The 26,966-nt window shown below is 40.7% G+C and overlaps 1 protein-coding gene across 3 annotated transcripts; it reads right to left on the minus strand.

The window, feature by feature from the left end:
- Positions 1-1,174: 1,174 nt before the first annotated feature.
- On the minus strand, positions 1,175-26,946 carry LOC132894996 (EGF-containing fibulin-like extracellular matrix protein 2). 3 transcript variants are annotated; one of them, XM_060935146.1, is made up of 12 exons: positions 26,786-26,946; positions 22,196-22,316; positions 20,444-20,635; positions 17,596-17,644; positions 17,208-17,420; positions 14,702-14,824; positions 14,490-14,606; positions 8,417-8,536; positions 5,332-5,451; positions 4,999-5,125; positions 1,548-1,743; positions 1,175-1,409 (listed from the first exon to the last, which is right to left on the minus strand). In XM_060935146.1, the coding sequence occupies exons 3-12, from the start codon at positions 20,534-20,536 to the stop codon at positions 1,248-1,250; spliced, it is 1,320 nt and encodes a 439-aa protein (XP_060791129.1). In that variant the 5' UTR covers positions 20,537-20,635; positions 22,196-22,316; positions 26,786-26,946; the 3' UTR covers positions 1,175-1,247. The 3 variants fall into 3 exon arrangements, with proteins under 3 accessions (XP_060791129.1, XP_060791130.1, XP_060791131.1); XM_060935147.1 differs by having other exon boundaries at positions 22,196-22,331; XM_060935148.1 differs by lacking the exon at positions 22,196-22,316.
- Between the last annotated feature and the right edge of the window lie 20 nt (positions 26,947-26,966).

The raw sequence follows: 26,966 nt of genomic DNA on the forward strand, positions 1-26,966 counted from the left end.
ACCTTAATCCAGTCGAAATGTTGTGGAAGGACCTGAAGCGAGCAGTTCATGTGAGGAAACCCACCAACATCCTAGAGTTAAAGCTGTTCTGTACGGAGGAATGGGCTAAAATTCCTCCAAGCCGGTGTGCAGGACTGATCAACAGTTACCGGAAACGTTTAGTTGCAGTTATTGCTGCACAAGGGGGTCACACCAGATACTGAAAGCAAAGGTTCACATACTTTTGCCACTCACAGATATGTAATATTGGATCATTTTCCTCAATAAATAAATGACCAAGTATAATATTTTGTCTCATTTGTTTTTCTCTTTATCTATTTTTAGGACTTGTGTGAAAATCTGATGATGTTTTGTCATATTTATGCAGAAATATAGAAAATTCTAAAGGGTTCACAAACTTTCAAGCACCACTGTATATAGAAACCAGAAGACTAAAATGATTGGAGATAGTTTAACTCTCTGGAAGATAATTTAACACTAAAGAGGCTCATTCTGAACAAGTCCATCAATAAGAGTGGTTTAGTGTGTGTACGTGTGTCTACTGGGAGCTGGGGGAGGGATTAGGTGCATGTTTTTATATCTTGGTGGGGACCAAATGTCTTGACAAACCTGTGAATATCTGACAGTATTTACATGATGGGGACATTTGGCAGCATTTGTTTAAACAAAAAACAACTAAAAGAGCCAAAATGTTTCCTTTTGCCTACTGAGGTTGAGGTTATGATCAAATTTAAGTTTAGGGATAGCATTAATTAACTGCAACAATAATAATAATGTCAGTGGAAGGTCCTTGCAAGAATAGTAAGACTGTGTGTGTGTGTGTGTGTGTGTGTGTGTGTGTGTGTGTGTGTGTGTGAGAATCTATGATAAGAAAGTGAGAGAAATAACTGATTTTGTACATTCCAGAACAATCAGGCTAAAATAAGTCACACTGAACTCGTTTCACAGACAGCTGTGCCATTTTTCAGACATCTCAGCGCTGACTTTACTTCTTTGCTGTTATGCACATGTCCATTTTCCATCTGGTAACACTTCCTGAAGGTGAATGCAAATTCACTGAATCTTACATAAACTTTTTTGTGTGATATTTTAGTATCTACAAGGATTGGAGAAGTATTATGACCCTGTAAAAATCCTGAAAAGAATATAAAGTTTAAGTAAGATGTTATGAAAGTGTTCTGTAGACATCCTTTAATGTTTTCTGTTTATTCCACCACCTTACAATATCCTTGGTTACTTTTCTTTTTTTAGAAAGTGTAAGGTCCTACATAGATGGAGAGACGGAGGGTTGAGCTACTCCGGTAGCTCATCAGGGGGTTGACAGAAACCATCTCCAGATCCAGAGTATACTCTTTAGGTCCGCTGACTTCCCGAGCCAGAACCAACATGGCACTGACATTATTGATTTGCTAAAAATGCAAAGAACAATCACTTTAGATAATAATACACCTATTTGTTTTGTGCCTATATTATCTCTGAATGTGTAAATGCACATTGTGCAAACTGTCATTTTACTAATGATATGGAAGAATGAAACCCCCTCCTACCCGGATGTAAAAGTCTCCTCCGTCATCCCCAGACCGGATACGGAAGGTGTTGTAAGCTCCAGGGTAGACACTGGTGGCCTGGATTTGGAAGATATCAGAGGGCACAGAGCGTTCAGAGGTGATGCTCATGTAGCGATGCACGATGGAGAAAGGCAAGTCACGGCATTCTGGTTTCACCGTTGGACACATACATCGACTTGAGGGTTTGAAAGAGAAACAAGGAAGAGCGTGAGTAAGAACGCAAGAGGATGTGAGGAACAGATTACCTGATAAAACTTGTCTGCTAACTCTGTTGCTATTGACACTTCCTGTCTGGCCACTGTGAATTGAAGAAGTGCTCCAGGGTTTTTCAACCTAAGCTTTATCCATGACATCTATTGCATAAGTGCTCCCTAGTACTGAGAAAAGAACAGAAACTTTGTTTACCCAAAACTTGCTTATAATGGATGTCTATGCACAGTTGTTGAAGTCAGTCTATAATTGTTTAAAACTAGAAGGGCAGTTGGAGAGCACAGACCTCCACCATGGACAATAGTCCTTCTATAACATGTAAATCTGCAACCACAACCCCTTCATATATCTGGATATATTTCCAAATCTATTAGAATTATGTGGCTACATGTGTATTTCAGAGGATTACTGGTACCCATGAATGTGGATTGTGATATGGAGTCATCATATTTCTACATTGGTTATGTTTTGTCACTACTGAACTCTACTACCATCTACTGGATCTTAAGATGTATGGCATTACTGAGTGAAGAGTTAAGCCAAGACCAAATGGCATATCTCACAATGTTCGTGAAAGAGAAACTAAATTTGTAGATCTGCCCCGTGACTCGTATCCATTCCAGAATTTAATTTTTTTTTCCTTGGCCCATGCTACACCCTTCCACCAAGTTTCATGGAAATTGGGCTTGGAGGTTTTGCACAATTCTGCTGAAGTGCAGACAAACAAATACAAAACAAACCACACCAAAAACATAACCTCATTGGCAGAGGCAATAAGTGACTACATATTAAGAATTCAATAAAAGTCTTAGGCTACGTTTACACTAGACCGTATCTGTCTCGTTTTCTTCGCGGATGCACTGTCCGTTTACATTAACCCCCCTGGAAAAGCGGGGAAACGGGAATCCGCCAGCGTCCACGTATTCAATCTAGATCGTATCAGCTCCGGTGCTGTGTAAACATTCAGAATACGCGAATACGCTGTGCTGAGCTCTAGCTGGCGTCTCATTGGACAACGTCACTGTGACATCCACCTTCCTGATTCGCTGGCGTTGGTCATGTGACGCGACTGCTGAAAAACGGCGCGGACTTCCGCCTTGTATCACCTTTCATTAAAGAGTATAAAAGTATGAAAATACTGCAAATACTGATGCAAATACTGCCCACTGTGTAGTTATGATTGTCTTTAGGCTTGCCATCCTTCCACTTGCAAGTAATAAGTGATATGCGCTGGGATCACACACACAGCGGCTCAGTCCCGAATCGTGGCTTGTTCACTTCACTCGCGCACTCTGTGAGCTGCGCAGGGCCGGAGTGCGCACCCTCCAGAGGGCACTCGCTGTTCAGGGTGGAGTGATTTGGAGCGCAGGATGCCTGCGGAGCCGAGCGTATCCGCGTATTGGTGTTGCTGTGTGCACGGCTAACGGTTTTAGTGTAAACGCGAATCATTTTAAGAACGTTAATCTGATGATCCGCTGATTCGACGTAATGTAAACGTAGCCTTAGACATATCTTAAGACATGTATAAGAGTCATGCCAAACCTTTTCTTAATAGTTTTGTCCATTTTCAAACACTGGTGCAATGCAGGGAAAAAATCAATTCTAGCTACTTTGACCCACACCACAACATTGGAAATACCTAACCACAAATTGCTCCCCTTGAGAAGGCAATCCTATCTCTGAAAGGATGATTTACATGCATTTAGGGCCTGTCAAGCGGCATAACAGCAAAGCATTTGAACTGGAGATCCTGGCAATGTCACAACCATCCATACTGGGGAACCAGGGAAGCAAAATTGGGTGGGAGAGATGGAATATTATGTCTCCCCTGTCAATCACAGCAATACTAGTAAATTGTCAGTGTCTGTGAGCTCATGTATGCACAAAAAGGCAGGCAAAGCTCTCCTCAGTGTGTGTTACACTGCACTTTGACGCAGCATAAGTCAAAGTTGGAAGAGATGTAGTTGACTGGTTTCATGTGTCTTGGGGGGAAGCAGTTGTTATAAAGCTAGACGGCCTTTCGATTTCATAAAATTGGTGAAATTTAGTTCCTTTTGAAATTTGGTCATTGTGATACATGTTTAGTTCTGTAATATCTAAAAAAACCCAGGCCATTCTGTGGCTGGGAAGTTATTTAATTTGAGGGGATTCCGGAGCAAATAATATGCATGAAATCACTTGCTTCACACAGTCAAGCAGACAGAGAAAGTCTGTGTGCACATGCGTAGGTTCTTCTTTATTGGGTTTTACAGCAGCTGGCATCCACAGTGTTGCATTACTGTCATCTACAGGTTTACCTTTGACCGTGCACTGGCAGTTACATCATTTTGTCGCTAAATGAACAGCTGATCACACCGAGGTGCTCGCTGATTGCCGATATTTATTAGTTTGATCCTGCATTTCCTTTCCTTCACAACATAACGTCGCGAAGGATGTTCGCAAAGGACGTCTCGCTTTCCGTTACTGTAGTCGGTCTTTCACATTTCATTCACATGCACGTCCTCCATTTTTCTCTCCTGTTTCAAATTTGTATCCCATAAATGCCTTGTGCGAATGGGGAAAGCTCACCACATGATGCATGATGTAGCATCTTGAATTGGGTCATGGTGAAGCAGGAAAAAATAGTGGAGAATTTCAGGCCACATGACTCTAAATTCATTAATTGTTTCATTTTTTAAAAACCTAATATAATTGGAACTCTGTGATTCGAATTCAGTAGCTTTTGGTCCACTAAACAAAAATAATTGGGGTTCAGGAAAAATTCTTTTTATGATGACCTACACTTGAAAAATCTGAAAGGCCGTCTACCTTTAACCTTTACCCTTCCGTGGGTGGTAGGTGCCATATCATAGAGAAGAGCTGGCTCATAGGTGGGATCTGGCAGGTGAAAAAAACCCTTTCTCCCATTTTATGCAATTATGCATTTGACTATAGAATATACAACTTCTTAGGCTTTCATTATTATTATTATTATTATTATTATTATTATCATCCATTCATGAGTTTTGTGTGAATCTGATCATTTCCCAGTACAGGGAAATGTGTTGAAATTCCCAAGCATGTTAATCATATATAAGCTACAGATATGATAGATAGAGATGAGTTTGAAAAGTACTGAACTATTCTTTTGTCATCCTTTCACAAAGAAAGAAGCAAATCATTCTGGTTGACTCAGTAGACCAAAATAGTGTGTGCATGTGGGTATGTGTGTGTCAATCACTTCTCTGAAACATAGATGTAGGGATCCCGGCAGCGATTGGAGTCCACACAATGGTATCCGCCATGGATATTCACGCAGCTCTGTCCCTCTGCACACTGATGGGTGCCTGACTCACACTCATTCACATCTACACACAGACAGGAACATCATGAACAAATAGAACAGTGTGAATGGGCAGATTTTGGGAGGACGGAAAGTAGGATTCTTTTTTCCTTTCATGAGTCACTGTTTCCACCAACTTAATGTGCTTCCACTGCCATTATAAGGAATGATGATGATGTTCTAGGTGCAGTAGGTGTGAGATGGTGAAAAAAAAGTGCATAGAAGCCTTGCCTTGGCAGAGGCGTGAGCTGAGGAGCTGATATCCCTGTGGACACACGCAGGAGAATCGGCCTGGTTCATTCACACACTGGAACTGACACAGATAACTGGAGTAGCTGCACTCATCAATGTCTGTGGACAGAGAAAGATGGGTAATGAGTGTGAGGATGTGAAACAGAAACCTACTGATAAGAAGAACAGAAATAAACATTTGACAATAGTTCATCAGATGAGAGCACATTATTATATACAGTACTAATAGAAGAAGAACAACCCTTTATTTGTCACATGTACACTCAAGCACAGCAAAATTCCTCCTCTGCATTTAACCCATTTGAAGCAGTGAAGACACACATGCACACACAAGTGAACAAATACACATACCCAGAGCAGTGGGCAGCTATGCTACAGCACTCAAGGGGTTAGGTGTCTTGCTCAAGGGCACTTCAGCCATGAAGTCGTGACACAGAGGAGGGGAAAATGCTGTTCATTCACTCAACTCCCCTCACATTTTTCCTGCCATTCCCAGGAATCGAGCCGACAACCCTTTGGGCCCAAGGCTTGCGTCTCTAACCTTTACACCATGGCTGCCCCCCTAATATATTATTAACTATTTTTTATCAAGTGTTGGGGAATCGGAGAGCAGCAGAGCATCTGTATACCAAATTTCAAAGTGATGAGATCATACGATGTCCTTCCTTGTTAAATAATTTTTTACATGTATTAAAAATCTAATTGGGGTTACAATTACAGTTTGCAGTATATATTTATCAAACTGGACAGCTGATGATTTTATAACCTTCAATTGGCCAGTTTCAGTGAGTCTGTACCCACTGTAGCCCCAAATTCCTGTTCTTGGATGACAGGAGGAAAACCTGATGTGGTCTTCTGCTCGTGTGGCCCAGCTGCCTCAAAGATCAATGTGTTATGCTTTCCGAGATGCTTTTCTGTTCACCCCGGTTGTAAAGAGTGGTTATTTGCCTTTCTGTCAAGTGGTCAGGTGAAACCACTCTACTATTCTCCTCTGTCCTCTCCTAACTGAAGAACTATCTCTCACAGTATAGGTGATTTTTTTTTTCAACATTCATTGTAAAATCCCAGGAGAATCAGCAGGTTATGAACTACCAAACCATCTCATCTGGCACCAACAACTATGCCATGGTCAATGCCACTGAGTTTATTTATTTTTTCCCCAAAGATAATGTTTGATGTGGATATTTACTGAAACTCTTAAGCTGTGTCTGCATAACTTTATGAATTGCACTGCTACCAGATGACTGACTAATGAAGGTGTTCCTAATAGAGTGTTTTTATGAAATATATTAAAGCTTTCTTACAGATGAGCTTTTAGAATCTAGTTTGTAGCAGAAAATCCAATTTTAGCCCAAACTCGTTCATTCATTAATTCATTCATTTTTAGCTGTAAGCCAGAATTCATCTGTACATCTATTCCCTTCTAGTGGGTTTCATTCATTTGGTTTGACAGCATGCAATATTGTTAGCATATCACTTATCTTACGTGCATTACATCTCTCTACCCAATGGAGAATGATCAGTGAGTATCATTTGCAGTATTGCATGGTTGTCAAGACAACATGATGTCACACATCGGAGACGTAACCCATACGAAAAAGAACAGTAAAGAACTTATAAGAGTTTACCACTGTCTTAGTAGTAAATCCTTATAAATATAAGGATAAATCCTTATAAGGATTTATAAATAAATATATATGCCATGTATGATTTACTCCTGAAAGTGGCCCATTTTGCATTTTCCTCATACAAATTTTTTATGAAAATCTAGTATGTATGAAGTGAACATTGTGCATGGTTTTTACAGATAATGTGTATGATGAATTACACCGTCTTTGTATGCTTCATGTAATGTTTGTAGTTTTAAATTATATTTTACAGTTTAAAATGTATATGCCTTTTATATGTAAATCCACATATGTTTGTGTTGGATTTACATATAAAAGGCATATACATTTTAAACTGTAAAATATAATTTAAAACTACAAACATTACATGAAGCATACAAAGACGGTGTAATTCATCATACACATTATCTGTAAAAACCATGCACAATGTTCACTTCATACATACTAGATTTTCATAAAAAATTTGTATGAGGAAAATGCAAAATGGGCCACTTTCAGGAGTAAATCATACATGGCATATATATTTATTTATAAATCCTTATAAGGATTTATCCTTATATTTATAAGGATTTACTACTAAGACAGTGGTAAATTCTTATAAGTTCTTTACTGTTCTTTTTCGTATGGGAAAACTTCTCCGCTAGCGAGCGGCTGTGACAATTTGTAAACAAACATGGCTGTCAGATTTGCTTCGTTAAATATGGAAGATTTTAAGAGAATTTTGAAAGAGAAAGATGCGTCGAGGGCGGCACGGTGGTGTAGTGGTTACCGCTGTCGCCTCACAGCAAGAAGGTCCTGGGTTCGAGCCCCGGGGCCAGCGAGGGCCTTTCTGTGTGGAGTTTGCATGTTCTCCCCGTGTCCGTGTGGGTTTCCTCCGGGTGCTCCGGTTTCCCCCAAAGACATGCAGGTTAGGTTAACTGGTGACTCTAAATTGACCGTAGGTGTGAATGGTTGTCTGTGTCTATGCGTCAGCCCTGTGATGACCTGGCGACTTGTCCAGGGTGTACCCCGCCTTTGGCCTGTAGTCAGCTGGGATAGGCTCCAGCTTGCCTGCGACCCTGTAGAAGGATAAAGTGGCTAGAGATAATGAGATGAGATGAGAAGATGCGTTGAACACCCGAAAAGAATGTGTATGCATAATAATAGTAATAATAATATTGGCTGGCTTTTTTTTTCGTGGTATATCAGATATATTTCATTCAACTAGCATAATATTGAACTCATCTTTGACTCCTTCAACGTCATGCTAGCTGAATGGAATATATCTGATATACCACTCAACACCAGCCAATGTTATTTAAATATTTTTGCCAAATATTAATATGACATTTCCCTCATACAAAATTGAGATTAAACTCACTTGCCTGCAATTTCAATAGTTAGATCTCTAATATAATTCTAGGTCAAGAAATAAGCAAAAAACATCAGCCTCTCACCATTGCACGTGAAGCCATCAGGGTCGAGGTCATAGCCCTGTTCACAGCGACACAGAAATGTCCCATATGTGTTGTAGCACCTCTGCTGGCATGGTGCTCCCATTTCACATTCATTTACATCTGAAAACAGCAGCAGCAACAACAAAAACAGCACATAATGACACACAGAGCAAAACATATACGGGGACATATGGTGGCTGACACACCCCCTGTTGTGTAAAATCATACATCATTTAACATGTTTAAATGTGGAATGGCACAGTTCCTCAGGCCAGGACTCTGCTGTCTACCTTCATCTTAACAACAAAGGACACTCATTTCAGGATTGCAATGTACGCATTTTAGCCAGAGAGGATCGTTGGTATGAGCGAGGAGTTAAAGAAGCCATTTTTGTCAACCTGGAACGGCCATCACTGAACAGAGGTGGGGGTCTAAGGCTACATCCACACGACAACGGCAACGAGATTTTTTTTTTTAGCGGGAAAAAAAAAAAAATTGCGTCCACATGGGCAACGGATCAGTAAAATATCAGGTACATATGGCAACGCAACACTTGCTGAAAACGATGCAATACACATGCCACACCTCTAGGGGCGCTGTAAGACGGTCCCATCGGAGACACCAGAACAATAGAAGAAGTAGACGCATGCGCATAAACCCCTTCTTCTACCCGGTGTGAAGCACTGTCAGGAACAAACACACAAGAAGAAGAAGATGGCTGCGACTACGCGAGGAAATCGTGCCTTCTGTGTGTACAAATTAGTTTTATTAGTGTGCATAGTTTTATATAACTTAATTTTCTTATTGTGTGTGAACATTTTGAAAAGCATTTTTATATAATTTATATAACTTTTTATATTGTGTGTGAACATTTTGAAAAGCAGTCTTATCCAATAAAAAAAAAGAAATTCAAGAAATGGTTCAGTTACTTGTTTATTTAAAAGAAAAGCTGTATACAAAAGTGAATGCAATGCAGTGGTTCATACAAAACAGCGAGAGTGCTGCTTGTTCTAGTCATGTGGTTGTGACGTCATCGTAAACAAATCCGTTCTACTCATCCAGACAACTTCGCAACGGCACCGTTGCCAGATTTTTCCACTCTGGAACCCGTTCTCAAAAAATATCGTTGTGGGGCACCCAAAACACCGGTGCTGTGTGGACGCCAGGCCGAAACGATAAACAATTTTATCAGATTCACCTGAATCCGTTGCCGTGTGGACAGGGCCTAAGACATCATTTATCAGCCACCTACAATGCAGTCCTTGGCACACTTCCCAGACAACTGAATGCACACCAAAACCCAGCTGGTTTCAGTGACTCACAGGAGGACAGAGAGAATCAGCATTCCATTGATCACCCTAACGGGCAATCCACTGATCATCCTAACGACTCTGGAGGCCGTTCACAACCAGCCCCCAGTGACCCACACCAACAGGATGACTCAATGACACCTTAGATGAGCTTTTCATCCATGAGAGGATAAATACCTGATGCTCCCTACCAGTCAGACAGAACTGAAGAAGCCTTTTGGATGAGAGGTGAAACGTCTTCAAGAATCTTCAAGCAAGTCCAGTTGCTCTCTTTTACCACCCACAGTTTACTATGACCTGGATGACTGAGAATCTTCACAGAAATGGCACAGTGGTGTAGTGGTTAGCACTCCCCCACAATCCAAAGACATGCAGGTTAGGCTAATTGGTGGCTCTAAATTGACCGTAGGTGTGAATGTAAGGCTACACCCACACAACAACGGCAACAAGATTAAAAAATATATATATATCACGTCCACATGGGCAACGGATCAGTAAAATATCAGGTACATATGGCAACGCAACGCTTGCTGAAAACGATGCAATACACATGCCACACCTCTAGGGGCACTGTAAGACGGTCCCATCGGAGACACCAGAATAATAGAAGAAGTAAGGACGCATGCGCATAAACTATTATGCGCGAGACTTCATATTAGCCACAGTCAGAAAAATCTGTTCGTAAAATTACGTTATAATGACCAAATACAGTGAAAAGTATTTTTCCAGTCTCACCTGTGAAAGGTAATCCCATGTGATCTCGTTTGGACGGCAAACCTGTTGGTACAGTTAAACGCAGCACATGAATGAGGCATCTTTATTCTCCGCTTTGCCCCATCCAATATGGCGGCGAGGATGACGTATGATTCTACGCGGAAGGCGGCGTCTTTAATGGTCCGGAATAAATTGAATGCTACACGTTGATGGATTAATTTGTTCTTCTACGCCCTTTTTGAGGAATGTATTGTAGGACGGCGGCACGGTGGTGTAGTAGTTAGCGCTGTCGCCTCACAGCAAGAAGGTCCTGGGTTCGAGCCCCGGGGCCGGCGAGGGCCTTTCTGTGTGGAGTTTGCATGTTCTCCCCGTGTCCGCGTGGGTTTCCTCCGGGTGCTCCGGTTTCCCCCACAGTCCAAAGACATGCAGGTTAGGTTAACTGGTGACTCTAAATTGACCGTAGGTGTGAGTGTGAATGGTTGTCTGTGTCTATGTGTCAGCCCTGTGATGACCTGGCGACTTGTCCAGGGTGTACCCCACCTTTCGCCCGTAGTCAGCTGGGATAGGCTCCAGCTTGCCTGCGACCCTGTAGAAGGATAAAGCGGCTAGAGATGATGAGATGAGATGAGTATTGTAGGACTTAAACCAACATCTGAAGAGGTGAGATTGCTCCTTTTTTTTCCCCTATTTTTGCTGGCAGGATTGACTCTGCCCTAAGGGCTATTCTCTCTCTCTCTCTCTCTCTCTCTCTCTCTCTCTCTCACTTTGCACCATTACACAATAAATATTCACAGTGAAAATATTTTGTAAGCGCATTTCATGAACCAAGTTATAGGATTTGTTGACAACTCGCATCGAGTTCGTTACACTTCTACCTGGCGTGAAGCACATGTGGTTGTGATGTCATCGAAAACAAATCCGTTCTACTCATCCAGACGACTTCGCAACGGCGCCATTGCCAGATCTTTCCACTCTGGAACCCGTTCTCAAAAGATTTCATTTTGGGGCACCCAAAACGCCGGTGCCGTGTGGACGCCAGGCCGAAACGATAAACAATTTTATCAGATTCACCTGAATCCGTTGCCGTGTGGACAGGGCCTAAGTGTGAATGGCTGGTATGTGTCATCCCTGTGATGGCCTGGTGACTTGTCCAGGGTGTACCCCACTTCTCGCCAGCTGGGATAGCCTCCAGCCTGCCCACAACCCTGCACAGGATAAGCGGCTACAGATGATGGATGGATGGATGGATGGATGTTTAAATGTGCAGTTGAAACAGACTCAAAAACCCCTTTGTCCCTCATGCCATCAGACTGTACAACTCCTCTCTGGGGGGGAGGAGGGGTAACAGGAGGACAGAGGATGGGAAGGAGCAGTAGCCTAGCCTAACAATAAGCAATACCGGACAATGTGCAATATAATGTGCAATATAAAGTGCAATATCTCTCCTGCTGCCCCCTTCCCTTTTTTTCTCCTCTCTCTCCCCCCTTCTTATTCTTTTTATATTTGTATATGTAAATACTTAATTTAATTTATCTAGAAGTTGTTCTCTATTTCTTTTCTTTGTTTATCTGTAATGATGCTGCTGGAATCTTAATTTCCCTGAGGGAACCCTCCCAAAGGGATCAATAAAGTTTTATCTAATCTAATCTATTTATAAAAACTGAGTTTAGTACTTACCCATACTATTCAATGGTAAATTAATAAAAGTATTTCCATTATCTTCTCTTTTAAGCAATACTTAAAAAAAATCAAGATATCATCCAGTCTAACCCCTGAAATGACATTAAAAAAACCTTCCCTTCAAAACACATTTTTATAATTTTTTGTAATATACCACTGAACCTATTAGTTAAACAGAAAATATCAGTGTTCTCCCCAGAATTAAAATAAAGCCCTAACTTTTGGGTGGGTGCAGGCAGCCCGTAGGGTGGAGAGTACATAGGCATATGGGGGGAGAGTACAAGAGGGGGTTTACAACCCTGCCCCCCTTTGTTGCGGGGGTCCGGGGGGCCTCCCCTGGAAATTTTTTGAAAAAAGGAAGCCCATTTGGTGGCATCTGGTGACTTTTAGGAGCATTTTATGGTGGTACTGACACTGTCACTTTTTACTGTTAACATGGTTGAAAAGGTTGCTACAATGAGTGGAGGTCTGTGATGCTGTGATTTGCAGCATGGGGTTCACATGAGCAATGAATAAAGTCATTGTCTGATGAAACAACAATGTATTATATAATAATGCTGTTTTATTACCTGAACCACTGCCAGAACACCACTAACCAAAAGTTTAAATGAATTCTGTTGCAGATAGAAAAAAAAATACCCCCTGCAGACTGCATTTACTGCACAAATGCCCTTTATACTTCGGCCTACTTAATACTTCAAACACCAAAAGCATCTTAGAATAAACAACATTTTTGAGCAATAATACTGCTACTAGTACATGTAATTATTGTATTAATTAATAATGTAATTATTGTACCATCCACTATTAGATAAAATTAAAATAAAATCTTACAATATTGTTTGAAAGTCTAGAGCAAGATATTTTGTTATTTTACAAAAAATAACCCTTCAGATATTGTTTTAACAATAATAAGCATCACTGTATAAATGATAGAGTGCAGATAGTTGTGTAACTAGATGTCTTTGGGGTTGCTGAGACAATGGAGGGCCGGGAACACCATCCAGCCCACAGTTTAGGTCGGAGTCTTTTGAGAGTAAATGCTTTGGCTTTCGCAACATTATGTTTCCAAAAGTTGATGTCAGGAAAAAGTCTTTACACAAAGGTTTTCTTCCTGTTGTAGTTTTTAAACTGTTCTTCCATGTTGGGACTCTGCAGGAAAAAGAAGGTATATTCCAACATGTAGCTAATGCTAACACTAAGCCACAAATCTGCACCATCACTCCAGTCATTTTGAGGAATTTTGTACAAATCATAACCGCTAATAAACTGACTAAGATTATCCAAGTAATCTGGTAGTAAAGCTTTTTTAGCTGTAGTTTTCTTTGGGCAACAGACGCGAGACATCTTCGCTTGGCTTCAGTATGTGAACAGTATGTAAACAAAGTTCACTTGTCCCCCAGGCATAGGGTAGTGACGGTTGCTAAGGTAAATGTGACGTCAGTGCAAGGGTGCTTGCCCGCGCGCTGAAGCATCAGGGTACCAGTGAAGCAGCAAAGTGATTGAGGGCGCTTGTTGTGATTGGGGATTTCCCAGGGTTTTTTTCTGGTCTGCCTGAATGCATCATGGCAGCAAACTGGCCCAAAACACTGATTTTCCTTCAAAATATGCCCCAAACATCACAAAGTAGAAATCTGACGTGATTTTTCAGCGAGTGTCAGAGCAAAAAAAATCCTGTGTCAGCAAATTTAAAGCGTGCCAGAATGAAATTACAGCGTGTCAGCCTCGACACGCAAAAGCACTCTGGGGAGAACACTGAAATATGAAGATGTTTAACAAAAAAAAGACCAAGTTTAATATGAGCATAAATTAAAGGGAATAAGAAATTATTATGAAATGGTCTAACAGCTAAATTCATCCACACAATATAGAATTTTTTGAAGTTAATTTCAGTTAACAAGAATTAAAAATGTTTTTGGTTATGTTTTTGGTTATATCTTTTCTGATAACCCTGTCTGCTCATTGCCTGAATTTTTGCCTGCTTTTGACCAAGACATTGTTTCAAGTTTTGAATTTGTTTGCCTGTCTTTTGAAAAATAAAGCACTTCCTGCACTTTCAGTGTTGAAAATTCAAAGAGTTGTCAAAACTATGTAAAATTGGGAAAGTACAGCAAAAGATTATAATTAACTTATTTAATTAATCAATTTTCAACAATTATTTACAGCCCAATAAAAGCTTTTAAGTTAAAAAAAAAAAAGATCAACTTTGTTTTTTCACAAATTTCACCAGCATAGATTGACTCAAACAACGCACAGGCCATATGAGTATTTTTGGTTGGTTCATAGTACTGTAATTGTAATTGTGAAGTATTTATTGTTTCTGATGGCTAAGACTTGAGTGTATGGTTTATACTGGGTTACTCACTTACCCACACAGGAGCGGTTGTTCCCTGCCAGCTGGAATCCTGGCTCACACTGGCAGGAGAAAGATCCAGGATAGTTGACACAGCGATGCTGGCAGTAGCGGTACATGCACTCATCAATATCTAACAGGACACAGAATAGTTAACATACAGGCTCATCCTGGCACATAGATTTGGATGAGGCTGAAGATAGGTCATACAAAAGTCATCTGTCTCACCAACACACTCCTGGCCTATCTTTCTGTAGCCATCAGGACACTGGCAGGTATACGTCCCGAGTGTGTTAATACATTGCTGACTCGGCTGGCAGTCATGCATGTCCAGTTCACACTCATCAATATCTGTAAAATAATGTGCATCAATATTATGCAGGATTTAATTGCAATTATGAAATGAATCTGGAAGAGACAAGAGACTGGGTTGGAGGTTCACCTTCCAACAGAATAGCAACCCTAAGTATACTCCCAAAGCTATACTGGAGTGGTTCAAAACCAAGAACTCTAAAACTAGGCTGCCTTAAAGCGATTAACCAGGAAAAATTTGAAATTACAGGGTTATGAAATGAGCCCTGTGATGATCTGACGACTTGTCCAGGGTGTACTCTGCCTCTCACCCATAGTCAGCTGGGATAGGCTCCAGATTGCCCGTGACCCTGCACAGGATAAGTGGTTACGGATAATGGATGGATGGATGGATGGATGGATGGATGGATGGATGTTATAAAAGGTCATCATTATACATTAATACAAGATGTTCTGGATGAAAAAAAATTAAGCGGATTTTAGCTTAAAAAACATGTTAAAGTTGTAATATCGGTTCGCTGGGCCATTTCCCCAGGCGTGGCCATACTGGATTAGCCAGATATATGGATGTATTAGGAGACGAAAACAAGGGTGGCGCTGCATGACATAGGATTCCACATGTCTTCCTCATTCCGTCCTGGATCCAAGACATTTGGCTGAGTGGCTTCATCAAGTAAAGCAAGAAAACTTTACTCCTGGAAAAAGCAGCAAATTGTGCAGTGAGCATTTTACAGAAGATTGTTTTGTGGAGGATTTGTATGAAAAAAATCACTGGGAAGAAGCAAAACATGAGGCAGAAACGACAACTGAAGCCAGACAAAGCACCGACACCGGCAGCACGACAGCATATCGTGTCACGCATCAAACGGATGGAAAATAAGCAGGTAAATGTTTATTTTAAATAAACAGGCAATAAACTAGCCACTATTTGATTTTGATTCCTTTTCTACTACTGCATTGCCATAATTTTTGTTGAGAAATGCAAACAAATTGACCGAGAAGTCACGCTAGACCATAATATTATACTATAATCTAGTACAGCATGCACTTGTACACCTCGGCTGTGCTCGCGGAAAATGACATCATGCATGATGGCGTTATGGCGGCCTCCCTGACAAAAAATAGTCCCGTCTATTTCCATCACATATATCATTAAGAACAAATTCAACATGCAGCTTTTTTATAAAGGACAGACATAAAGACCGACTTTTAGCTCAATTTGTTTATTTGTGAGCTCTCATCTCATCATCTCTAGCCGCTTTATCCTGTTCCACAGGGTCGCAGGCAAACTGGAGCCTATCCCAGCTGACTACAGGCAAAAGGCGGGGTACACCCTGGACAAGTCACCAGGTCATCACAGGGCTGACACATTGACAACCATTCACACTTACGGTCAATTTAGAGTCACTAGTTAACCTAACCTGCATGTCTTTGGACTGTGGGGGAAACCGGAGCACCCGGAGGAAACCCACGTGGACAACATGCAAACTCCACACAGAAAGGCCCTCGCCGGCCACGGGGCTCGAACCCGGACCTTCTTGCTGTGAGGTGACAGCGCTAACCACTACACCACCATGCCACCCTTATTTGCGAGGTATTTCCTTTAACATTTTGAGTTCATTGAAACTCATATAGTAAGTTAATACAATGAGGCAATCAATTTAATTTACTATATGAATTTCAATGAACTCAAAAATTTAAGGCAGCCCAGTTAGTACTAACTTTAAGTTCAAACAACAAATCTTTTTTTTTTTTTTACAGTGAAGCTGAATGTGTCTAAATGAATGTTCACCAGTGGAATCCATCTCACATGGCTTGAGCAATTTTGTCAGGAGAAATGGGCAAAAGTTTCTTGCTCCAGATGTACAAAGCTGACAGAGACATACAGTATTCCAAAAGAGTTTCTGTAATTGGCAGCTGTAACTGCAGCCAAATACTGATCCAGGGGAGTGAATACTTATGCAACCAACAAATGTTTATGCTTTTAACTAAACTTTGTGTAACAACCAAAAAGTTGCACCTTAAAATGTTAAACATTTCAGTCCATTTGAGTTCCAATACACACACACACACACACAGTATACTGGCACCCTTGGCCCTCCACAGCTATCTGTTTTCTCACTCAATGCTAACTTAGCTTACAATATTCAGGAATTGGAGGTTAGTTAGTTACCGTAGCTATAAAGCATGCAAGAAGCTACAATGAATTTGATAGCATGCTAGATTCAGGTTTAATCAAAGTACTCGAAAACGTGTTTTTACATTTCAACATTAGTACTTCCTCATCCTCAGGTACTGCAATGTAATTTGTTATTTCCATTTGGTTCATTTTAGTTGCTAGTGTTCAATTTGAGGTCTTTCTACATATTTGAGTACATTATGTACATACGGAAAATGAGCCACTCCTCCAACCATAGCTTACCTATACAGCTCTCTCCCTGAGCCTCATAGCCCACAGGACAGGGATTGAAAGCCCCACTGGACACCCCAGGAAGACCTGGCTCTGACTGGCCAGAGGGCTCCTGGGCTGTGATGACAGAGGCAGAACGAGGTAGACACAGGTAACCGCCATAGTGGTTAAAGCATTTCATCTCTCCCTGACATGCCTCTGCAATTGTCTCACACTCGTTTATGTCTGAGGACAGAGTAATGAGGGATGAGGGATGATGGAAAGCCTGAACCATGCTGGCAATACTGATCAAAAAATCACAGCGAGGACAGAAAGTCTGTGACATCTCACCATCTCATGCTAATCAGAGGACAAATCACTGAATCACTATATCACATTGCTCTAATCACCTGCCACCCACCTTTACAATGCTGGTTCTGTGCATCCCACACATAGCCATCTGTGCATTCCTGACAGAGAGACACATATCGAGACACATTTTCATGCATAACTTGAGACATACTGTGTCTGCAAAGATCAACAGTTACATCAAAACAGTCACACTATCAAAACCTTGTCTGGCCTTGTAACACAGAGGAATACAATTCAGAGATTGCTATCAACAGAGACAAGGAATCAACTTGTACCAAGATGGATTTTTCATTGGACAACACTGTTATAGGTGCAGTTTGTAATGTTTAAAAGTATATTAAGACCTGAAATAATCTTAAACATTCAAAGATACCTCAGAAAAATGAATCTCTGCAAGTTTGTCATTTATTGCATCTCACTAGTTTCTTCATTTCAAGCTTCTGTTTACATTTTTTTTTCCATTCTGGAAATTAGCTCCACCCTAACGTGAACAGAGCAGCCCCTTAAAAGGCAACTCACAAGGCACAGGGAGATTTCATATGCTTTCAATAGATGAGTGAGGTTGGCTGGGGAGAAAGCGGCAAGGGCTTGTCAATGTTTTCATTACAATTCATTCCAAATTCAACCCAAAGCTGGCAAAACGCTCTAAAAATAGCTGAAACATAATGGCTCCTGGCCTGTAATGGCTCAATCCTGTACTGAAAAGCAAACTGATAGACATGGCAAGATAGATAAATAATTAAAGGTCCCATGGCATGAAATTTTCACTTTCTGAGGTTTTTTAACATTAAAATGAGTTCCTCTGACCTTCTTAAGTCACCCCAGTGGCTAGAAATGTCATAATGTGTAAACCAAACTATGCCCACCCTTTGTCAACATTTGAGAATGGCGCGTCAAAATGGCGCGTTGATAGGCTCTTCCCTTTACTACGTCAGCAAGGGAGATGATCCCCACGCCCCCCCTCTGGATTCCCACCCACTGTATGGATTGCCCGCCCAGCTCAAAAGTTGCCACCAAACATGGAAGTTGCGCTGTACATGGATGTGACAACACAGAAAGGAGTCTGTTTTTACTGCCGACGGGAGAGCCCCTGAAGACGCAGTGGCTTAATTTTATTTACTCCAATAATACGCCGTCGAGTCTACCTAAGACAGTGTATGTTTGTCGGAAGCATTTTCCTGATGAATGTTTCCACAACTTGGGACAGTACACGGCAGGTTTTGCACATCAACTGTCACTGAAGCCTGGGTCCGTACCAAGCATCCCTGCCGCATCAGCAACAAACACCGAACAAGTAAGTGTATAACTGTTAAGTCATTTTGCCGTGTTTTAAAATCGGTGCCACGTTAGCCTTGCAATGGCTACATTAGCTGTGCAGCTAACCGCTTCCTGCAGTTAGCCAGGTACTCTGCGCTACAAAACCAAAAAGCATGCAGCATGCTCTGTTATAATAGCCAATCAAAACAGTTTTTACAAAGACACCCACATTCTTTTTTTTAAGTCACTCGTTCATTTTATTTGTTTGTTTGTTCAGTAAAAACCCAAACATTTGTTGAATTTATTTTATTTCCTCGCGTCGCACCTTAATGACGTCAGCGCACGGTATTTTTCCCTTCGCGGTTTGTTCCTTCTCTCTCGCCATAGTAAGACACCCACATCCGCTTGTTCTGACCCACTGGAGGTAGCGTCACAGTGCTGTTAGCCAATCAGAGGTAACACGTTTACATGTCATGAATATTAATGATAAGACCCGCCCCCACCCTCTACCCTTCCCCGCCTCCTGCTTCTCATTAGCAAAACGACGCACTGGGAAAAGCGCTGAAATGGGGCTTTCTCCCAGGAGGCTATATCTACGTGCCGAGGGTTCATTTCAAGAAAGGCTGCGGATATAACATCTGGAAACCTCCACGAGCCCGTTTAAAGCATCAACAAACCACCATGCCATGGGACCTTTAAAAACCCCATCTAGGAAGTTACCTGTTAGGTCTCTTACATTATATTATTAAGTTATATTGAACAATGCAGGAACTACTTCTGGGAACATATACGTATGAAGGAGTAGTGACTATATTCTATTGTAATCATACTAATATGTAATCTTATTGTGGGGAATATGATTACATATTAGTAATCAGTAGGGAAGTTGTGGCCTAATGGTTAGAGAAGCAGCTCTGGGACCAAAACGTCACTGGTTTAATTCCCTGGACCAGCAGGAATGGCTGAAGTGCCCTTGAGCAATGCACCTAACCCCCAACTGCACCCTGGGCTGCTCACTGCTGTGGGTATGTCTGGGTCTTGTTCTATGTTGCTCTGGATAAGAATACCTGCAATGTAATATTGTGCATTGCTGTATTTTTTTTTTTTTTTAAAGATATTTTTTTGGGCTTTTTGCACCTTTATTGGATAGGACAGTGTAGAGACAGGAAATGAGCGAGAGAGAGAGACGGGAAGGGATCAGGAAATGACCTCGGGCCGGAATCGAACCCGGGTCGCCCGCATTCATGGTATGGCACCTTAACCACCTGAGCCACGACGCCCCCGCATTGCTGTATTAACATCCCTTGTTTTGGTAGTTCCATGGACATAATGGTTGTTTTGTTTACGTATGTTCTCTAAAAAACTCTGGGGTCTTACAGGAACAGGTATATTTATATTGAGATCACATGACACTATGTGCACACAGATTGAAGCCATTCAACTACGTCTTTTACTTTGGCATAAGAACTAATTTAGAGGTTTCACAGCATTAAGTGTGAATACTTATGTAATCATAACCTTTATGTTTTGGGTTTTCTTTTTGTAATTGTAAGACCCCCCAATTATTAATGGGAAGAAAGATGTGACAGTAGACTACATGCTTAAAGCTAAAACATAATGAAGATACTTTTGGCTCTTACTGTGTAAGTGTCGGTTTCTGCAGGTGACTGACAGTCCATCACAGACAGAAAGACCAGAATGACACACAGCAACACACAGCACAACCCCTTCATATTTACACACTCTCTTGTACAGATGAACGGAGAAGCAGATGTGTAGACTTTTACACAGGACCAGGCAGTCAAATTTCTTCACAAAGAGTACATGAGGAACTGTTCAGTGAGAGAGAGAGAGAGAGAGAGAGAGAGAGAGAGAGAGAGATAGAGAGAGATTTGAACCAAGAAACACTAATAGTCATCTCAAATGGAACACACCTGCAGATTATGTAAATCGTTTAGACTGGAGGTGAAATAAAAATGCTCTGTGTATGCCCAGGGTGTGTTGAAAGCTTTGCGAGTGTTAATTCGCTGTAAGTGACATGAATCTGAACAAGGATTTTACTCACATCAAATCACTGTGGTATGACACCGTATTAAATTAGACATTGCATGCAAAGATTATGTGAGAAATAATAATGGCATTTATGTTTATATGTATACTATGTAGATGAGGGACACAGTCTACCAGCTGCTCCTGATGTTTGTGTTGGAACATGAGTGCTGGCCGGCACTGCGAGGAAATAATCACACTGAGGCTGGTTTCCCAAAATCACAGAGTTACACAATATTATTCAGTACCCTGGGTTCAAACGTTAACAGCATGGTTTTGGGAAAAGACAACTGATGTTTCAAAAACTCCCTGTTTTTCTGACTTTGTTTACTTTTGATTGATATTCCCCATGTTCTCATACCCAAGATCTTCAGATGACATGGGAATTATTTGCATCTTTCCGGAAAATGTGAGTGCAATGTCTCCTTTGTGCAATGATTAAAAATCATACAAAAAAGAGCCTCTACGGAGAAATATGGTAAAATATGTTTGTAGATTGTTGATGCTTTGGGGGTTTTTGGGGCTGGTGGTCCAAGAGCTCTTTGTGAAGACTGATGACAATGTGAATTCCACCAAATACCACATATTTTATCCCAAAGCTTTGCTGCATGTTTCAGGGGATAGAACATTATGGATTAGGTATACAGAAATGGATGCAAAACAATTAATCAATGTTTTAATATTCAGATATGTTCAGGTCTCCATCCTTGTCACATGTTAGAGGAACAGGCTCAGAATTGATGTTATCTTCAAGGCAGGCTTCAACTTAATAATAATTGTGGCGATGCCAATAGTTTTGAAAGCAGTGTTATGCATCAAGAAAATTTCACTACTTTTAAGATCTGAAACTATACTGAATTTGAATAAAACAATATACACAGCATTCCCACTCATTCATTTGTGTTATTTATTGGGTAGAAATCAAAATCACACTATCTGATGTCCAGTTCTATTCTCTGTGGTTAAACATTCAGTAAAAATAGTTTCTTCAAAGTATAGTAACTATTCCTTTCTGCAATACTCTCAGAAAAAGGTACAAAACTATGATTTCCTGTCACGACTATGAATTCACCGATCAGCCATAACACTAAAACCACTGAGAGGTGGCGTGAATAACATTATGTTGTTACAATGGCATCTGTCAAGGGGTGGGATATATGAGGCAGCAAGTGAACAGTCACTTCTCAAAGTTGATGTGTTGGAAGCAGGAAAAATGCACAAGCATAAGGATCTGAGTGACTTTGACAAGGGTCAAATTGTGATGGCTAGATAACTGGGTTAGAGCATTTCCAAAATGGCAGGTCATGTGGGGTGTTTCCAGTGTGCAGTGGGTTAATACTTACCAAAAGTGGTCCAAGGAAGGACAACCGGTGAACTGGCAAAAGGGTCATGAGCACTCAAGGCACACTGATGAGCGTAGGGAGTGAAGGTAAGCCCGTCTGGTTTGATCCCACAGAAGAGATACTGTAGCACAAATGGCTGAAAAAGTTAATGCTGGTTATGATAGCAAGGTGTCAGAACACACAGTGCATCACAGCTTGCTGCATATGGGGTTGCATAGCCGAAGACTGGTCCGAGTGCCCATGGTGACCCCTGTCCAGTGCCAAAAGTAGCTATAATAAAATAAAACATGATTCATCACACTAGGTCACATTCTTCCATTGTTCCATGGTCTAGGTCTAATGCTCATGTTTTCTTTTACATCAGATGGATAGCCATGTGCGTGTGCGTTGCTTACTTGGGGAAAAGATGGCACCAGGATTCACTATGGGATAAAGGCAAGCCAGCAGAAGTGTGATGCTCTTGGCATTTATGTGGATGTTACTTTGAGATGTACCACCTACCTAAACATTGTTGCAGACCAAGTACACCCCTTCATGGCAACGGTATTCCCTAATAGCAATAGCCTCATTCAGCAGGATAATGCATCCTGCCACAATGCAAAAATTGTTCAGAAATTACTTGAGGAATATTGCAAAGAGTTCAAGACTTAGCCTCCAAATTCACCAGATCTCAGTCTGATTGAACATCTGCGGGATGTGCTGAACAAACAAGTCTGATCCATGGAGGCCCCACCCCACAACTTACAGTGGTGCTTGAAAGTTTGTGAACCCTTTAGAATTTTCTATATTTCTGCATAAATATGACCTAAAACATCATCAGATTTTCACATAAGTCCTAAAAGTACATAAAGAGATCCCAGTTAAACAAATGAGACAAAAATATTATACACAGTCATTTATTTATTGAGGAAAATGATCCAATATTACATACCTGTGAGTGGCAAAAGTATGTGAACCTTTGCTTTCAGTATCTGGTGTGACCCCCTTGTGCAGCAATAACTGCAACTAAACATTTCCGGTAACTGTTGATCAGTCCTGCACACCGGCTTGAAGGAATTTTAGCCCATTTCTCTGTGCAGAACAGCTTCAACTCTGGGATGTTGGTGGGTTTCCTCACATGAACTGCTCGCTTCAGGTCCTTCCACAACATTTCAATTGGATTAAGGTCAGGACTTTGACTTGGCCATTCCTAAACAGTAACTTCATTTTTCTTTAACCATTCTTTAGTAGAACGATTTGTGTACTTAGGGTCATTGTCTTGCTGCATGACCCAACTTCTCTTGAGATTCAGTTCATGGACAGATGTCCTGATATTTTCCTTTAGAATTCGCTGGTATAATTCAGAATTCATTGTTCCATCAATGATGGCAAGCCATCCTGGCCCAGATGCAGCAAAACAGGCCCAAACCATGATAGTACCACCACCACATTTCACAGATGGGATAAGGTTCTTATGCTAGAATGCAGTGTTTTCCTTTCTCCAAACATCATGCGTCTCATTTAAACCAAAAAGTTCTATGTTGGTCTCATCCGTCCACAAAACATTTTTCCAATAGCCTTCTGGCTTGTCCACATGATCTTTAGCAAACTGCATATGAGCAGCAATGTTCTTTTTGGAGAGCAGTGGCTTTCTCCTTGCAACCCTGCCATGCACACCATTGTTGTTCAGTGTTCTCCTGATGGTGGACTCATGAACATTAACATTAGCCAATGTGAAAGAGGCCTTCAGTTGCTTAGAAGTTTCCCTGGGGTCCTTTGTGACCTTGCCGACGATTACACGCCTTGCTCTTGGAGTGATCTTTGTTGGTCGACCACTCCTGGGGAGAGTAACAATGGTCTTGAATTTGCTCCATTTGTACACAGTCTGTCTGACTGTGGATTGGTGGAGTCCAAGCTCTTTAGAGATGGTTTTGTAACCTTTTCCAGGCATCAACAACGCTTTTCCTGAGGTCCTCAGAAATCTCCTTTCTTTGTGCCATGATACACTTCCACAAACATGTATTGTGAAGCTCAGACTTTGATAGATCCCTGTTCTTTAAATAAAACAGGGTGCCCACTCACACCTGATTGTCATCCTATTGGTTGAAAACACCTGACTCTAATTTCACCTTCAAATTAACTGCTAATCCTAGAGGTTCACATACTTTTGCCACTCACAGATATGTAATATTGGATCATTTTCCTCAATAAATAAATGACCAAGTATAATATTTTTGTCTCATTTGCTCAACTGGGTTCTCTTTATCTACTTTTAGGACTTGTGTGAAAATCTGATGATGTTTTAGGTCATATTTATGCAGAAATATAGAAAATTCTAAAGGGTTCACAAACTTTCAAGCACCACTGTACATGACTTAACAAATCTGCTGCTAACATATCGGTGCCAGATACCATAGCACACCTGTATAGGTCTTATGAGTCAATTTGAAGTCAATCAGTGCAACCGTCTAGACACTAGATTGTTAACAGACAGACAGACACAAACAAGCAAACAAATGAAAGTTTGAAAGAAAACTATGAGAGATACCCCATCATGTAGCATATCAGTGGAAGCAGAATTAAAAGATGAACATTTTGGAATTGGTTTGAAGTAAATATGATGAATATGAAGGAAGATATTGAAAAAAAAATTGACCTTTTTGGTGACCTTGACCGGATGACCCTTAAAATGTTGGAGGTTCTATTTGAGACCAATGCCCATCTATCCTGAAAGTTTCATGAAGATTGGTCCAGCTGTTTTCCCGTAATGTTGCTAACAAAGAAAACAATACCTTGCCCCCTGGTGGACTCTGTCCCAGGCGAGATAAAAAAAAAAAAAGGTTGCCATTTGGTTTTAATTGAGCAAATACTTAAGAGCCTTTGATTGGATAATTATTGCAGTGATGTTTCAACTGGCAACAGTTCTTTTAACCCTAACTGATGCAGTGAGTTGCTTTTCATTTCTTAGACACCCATGTCAGAAGATGTATCCCGTGATTGTGGAAAAGATGCTACTGTGTTAAAGAAGTGTCAAATTATTGGCCTTCATCAAGCAAAGAATACAACTAAGGAGATTTCTGAAATATATACAGTACTGTGTAAAAGTCTTAGGCACCCTATTTCTATTAGCTTTCTATTTTATGACTTCTACATTATCGAGTCAGTAAAAAAAAAAAAAATTAGAGTTCCAAATGTTCGTTTTTCCAGCACAAAATTAAATGTTACAGAAAAAAAAGTTTGTTTCTGAGCAGCATATTACATAAGAGACCACTTTTCAGATTTAAAAAGAAAACATAGGCAGCGTGGTGGTATAGTGGTTAGCATGGTCACCTCACAGCAAGAAGGTTCCGGGTTCGAACCCAGTGGCCGGCGAGGGCCTTTCTGTGTGGAGTTTGCATGTTCTCCTCATGCCTTCATGGGTTTATACAGGTGCTCTGGTTTCCCCCACAATCCAAAGACATGTAGTTAAGTTGACGTGGGGTGGCCTTGGGCTGAGGTGCCCTTGAGCAAGGTACCGAACTCCTGACTGCTCCCCAGGTGCTCTGGGCTGCCCACTGCTCTGGGTGTGTGCGTGTGTTCACTGCTTCAGATGGGTTAAATGCAGAGGATGAATTTCACTGTGCTTGAAGTGTGCATGTGACGAATAAAGGTTTCTTTATAATGAAGGCTACTGGGTTTTGCTGAAAAATTAAGAAGCAAGTGTGACAAAGTGTCCAGAAGAACTGTGGCTGGTTCTGTAAGATGCTCAGTAAAATCTACAGCTCATTTCCTTATAAAACTGCACTCATTGTACCTGAGACTACTATTTTTCTTGAAAAGCAAAGGGTTGTCTCACACCAAATATTGACTTTGTTTCATTTAATTATTGCTTACTGCTGTTTATAGTTTTTTTTTAATGTTAAAACATTTCATTACTTTTTAAGGCATCTTTGGTCTATAACATTTCTTTACATGTGCCTAAGACTTATGCACAAATACCCCCACACATTAAAACATCTGAGCACTGCAAAAAATGATATCTTAGCAAGTGAAAATATCTTGAATAGTTGAAACGATTTAACATTTCCTATTAGAAGAGTACAAAACACCAATTCTGAGATTATTAAACCTAGTTCTAGATTGCAACCAATTTATTCTAAGATGTCTTATCAAGTAAAAATATCTGTCCATGCAGCAAGATTATTTCACTAGTATTAAGTAATTTTCTCCTCAAATTCAATTTTCAGTTTTTTGCAGTGAGCCTAGCTTGCTTTCATCTTTATCTTATTATCTCATCATATTCTGTTCTCTGATACATTCATATTGATCCTGTAATTGATTTAAGCTCTCATATAATAACAAAGTCCATTTTAGTCCAAAATGGCTGTGTAACTGTAAGACAGTAAGCCTTAGAGAACAATTTCAGGTACTGTGAGGTTCTAAGTGTTACTATGGGTGATGCAAATCTACATGCTGATGTCAAATGTAAATTCAATGTCTTTTTATTGCGAGACAGTAGCTATATGTTCTACTTATTCTTGTAAAAATGGCATTGCCCAGAAAACAACAGTATTCAGTTTGATAATAAAATTTGCAGAAATCAAATGGAGAAATAATAAATGAGCCACTCACTCTATGCACATCCCTTCACATGTATCTCTCTTCAGAGTTTCTGCTCCTTCCTCTACTCCTGTAACTTGGTGATCTGTCCTTTTTTTGCCCCCAAAAGTCTTCCCGTAAGAAACAGGGTGCTTCCAGTAAGGTCTGAATAATTCAGAGTGAGGCAAGCTGGTCGACCCACTCCCAGTGTGTG

The sequence above is a fragment of the Neoarius graeffei genome, chromosome 12 (assembly GCF_027579695.1).
Source record: "Neoarius graeffei isolate fNeoGra1 chromosome 12, fNeoGra1.pri, whole genome shotgun sequence".
Lineage (NCBI taxonomy): Eukaryota > Metazoa > Chordata > Actinopteri > Siluriformes > Ariidae > Neoarius > Neoarius graeffei.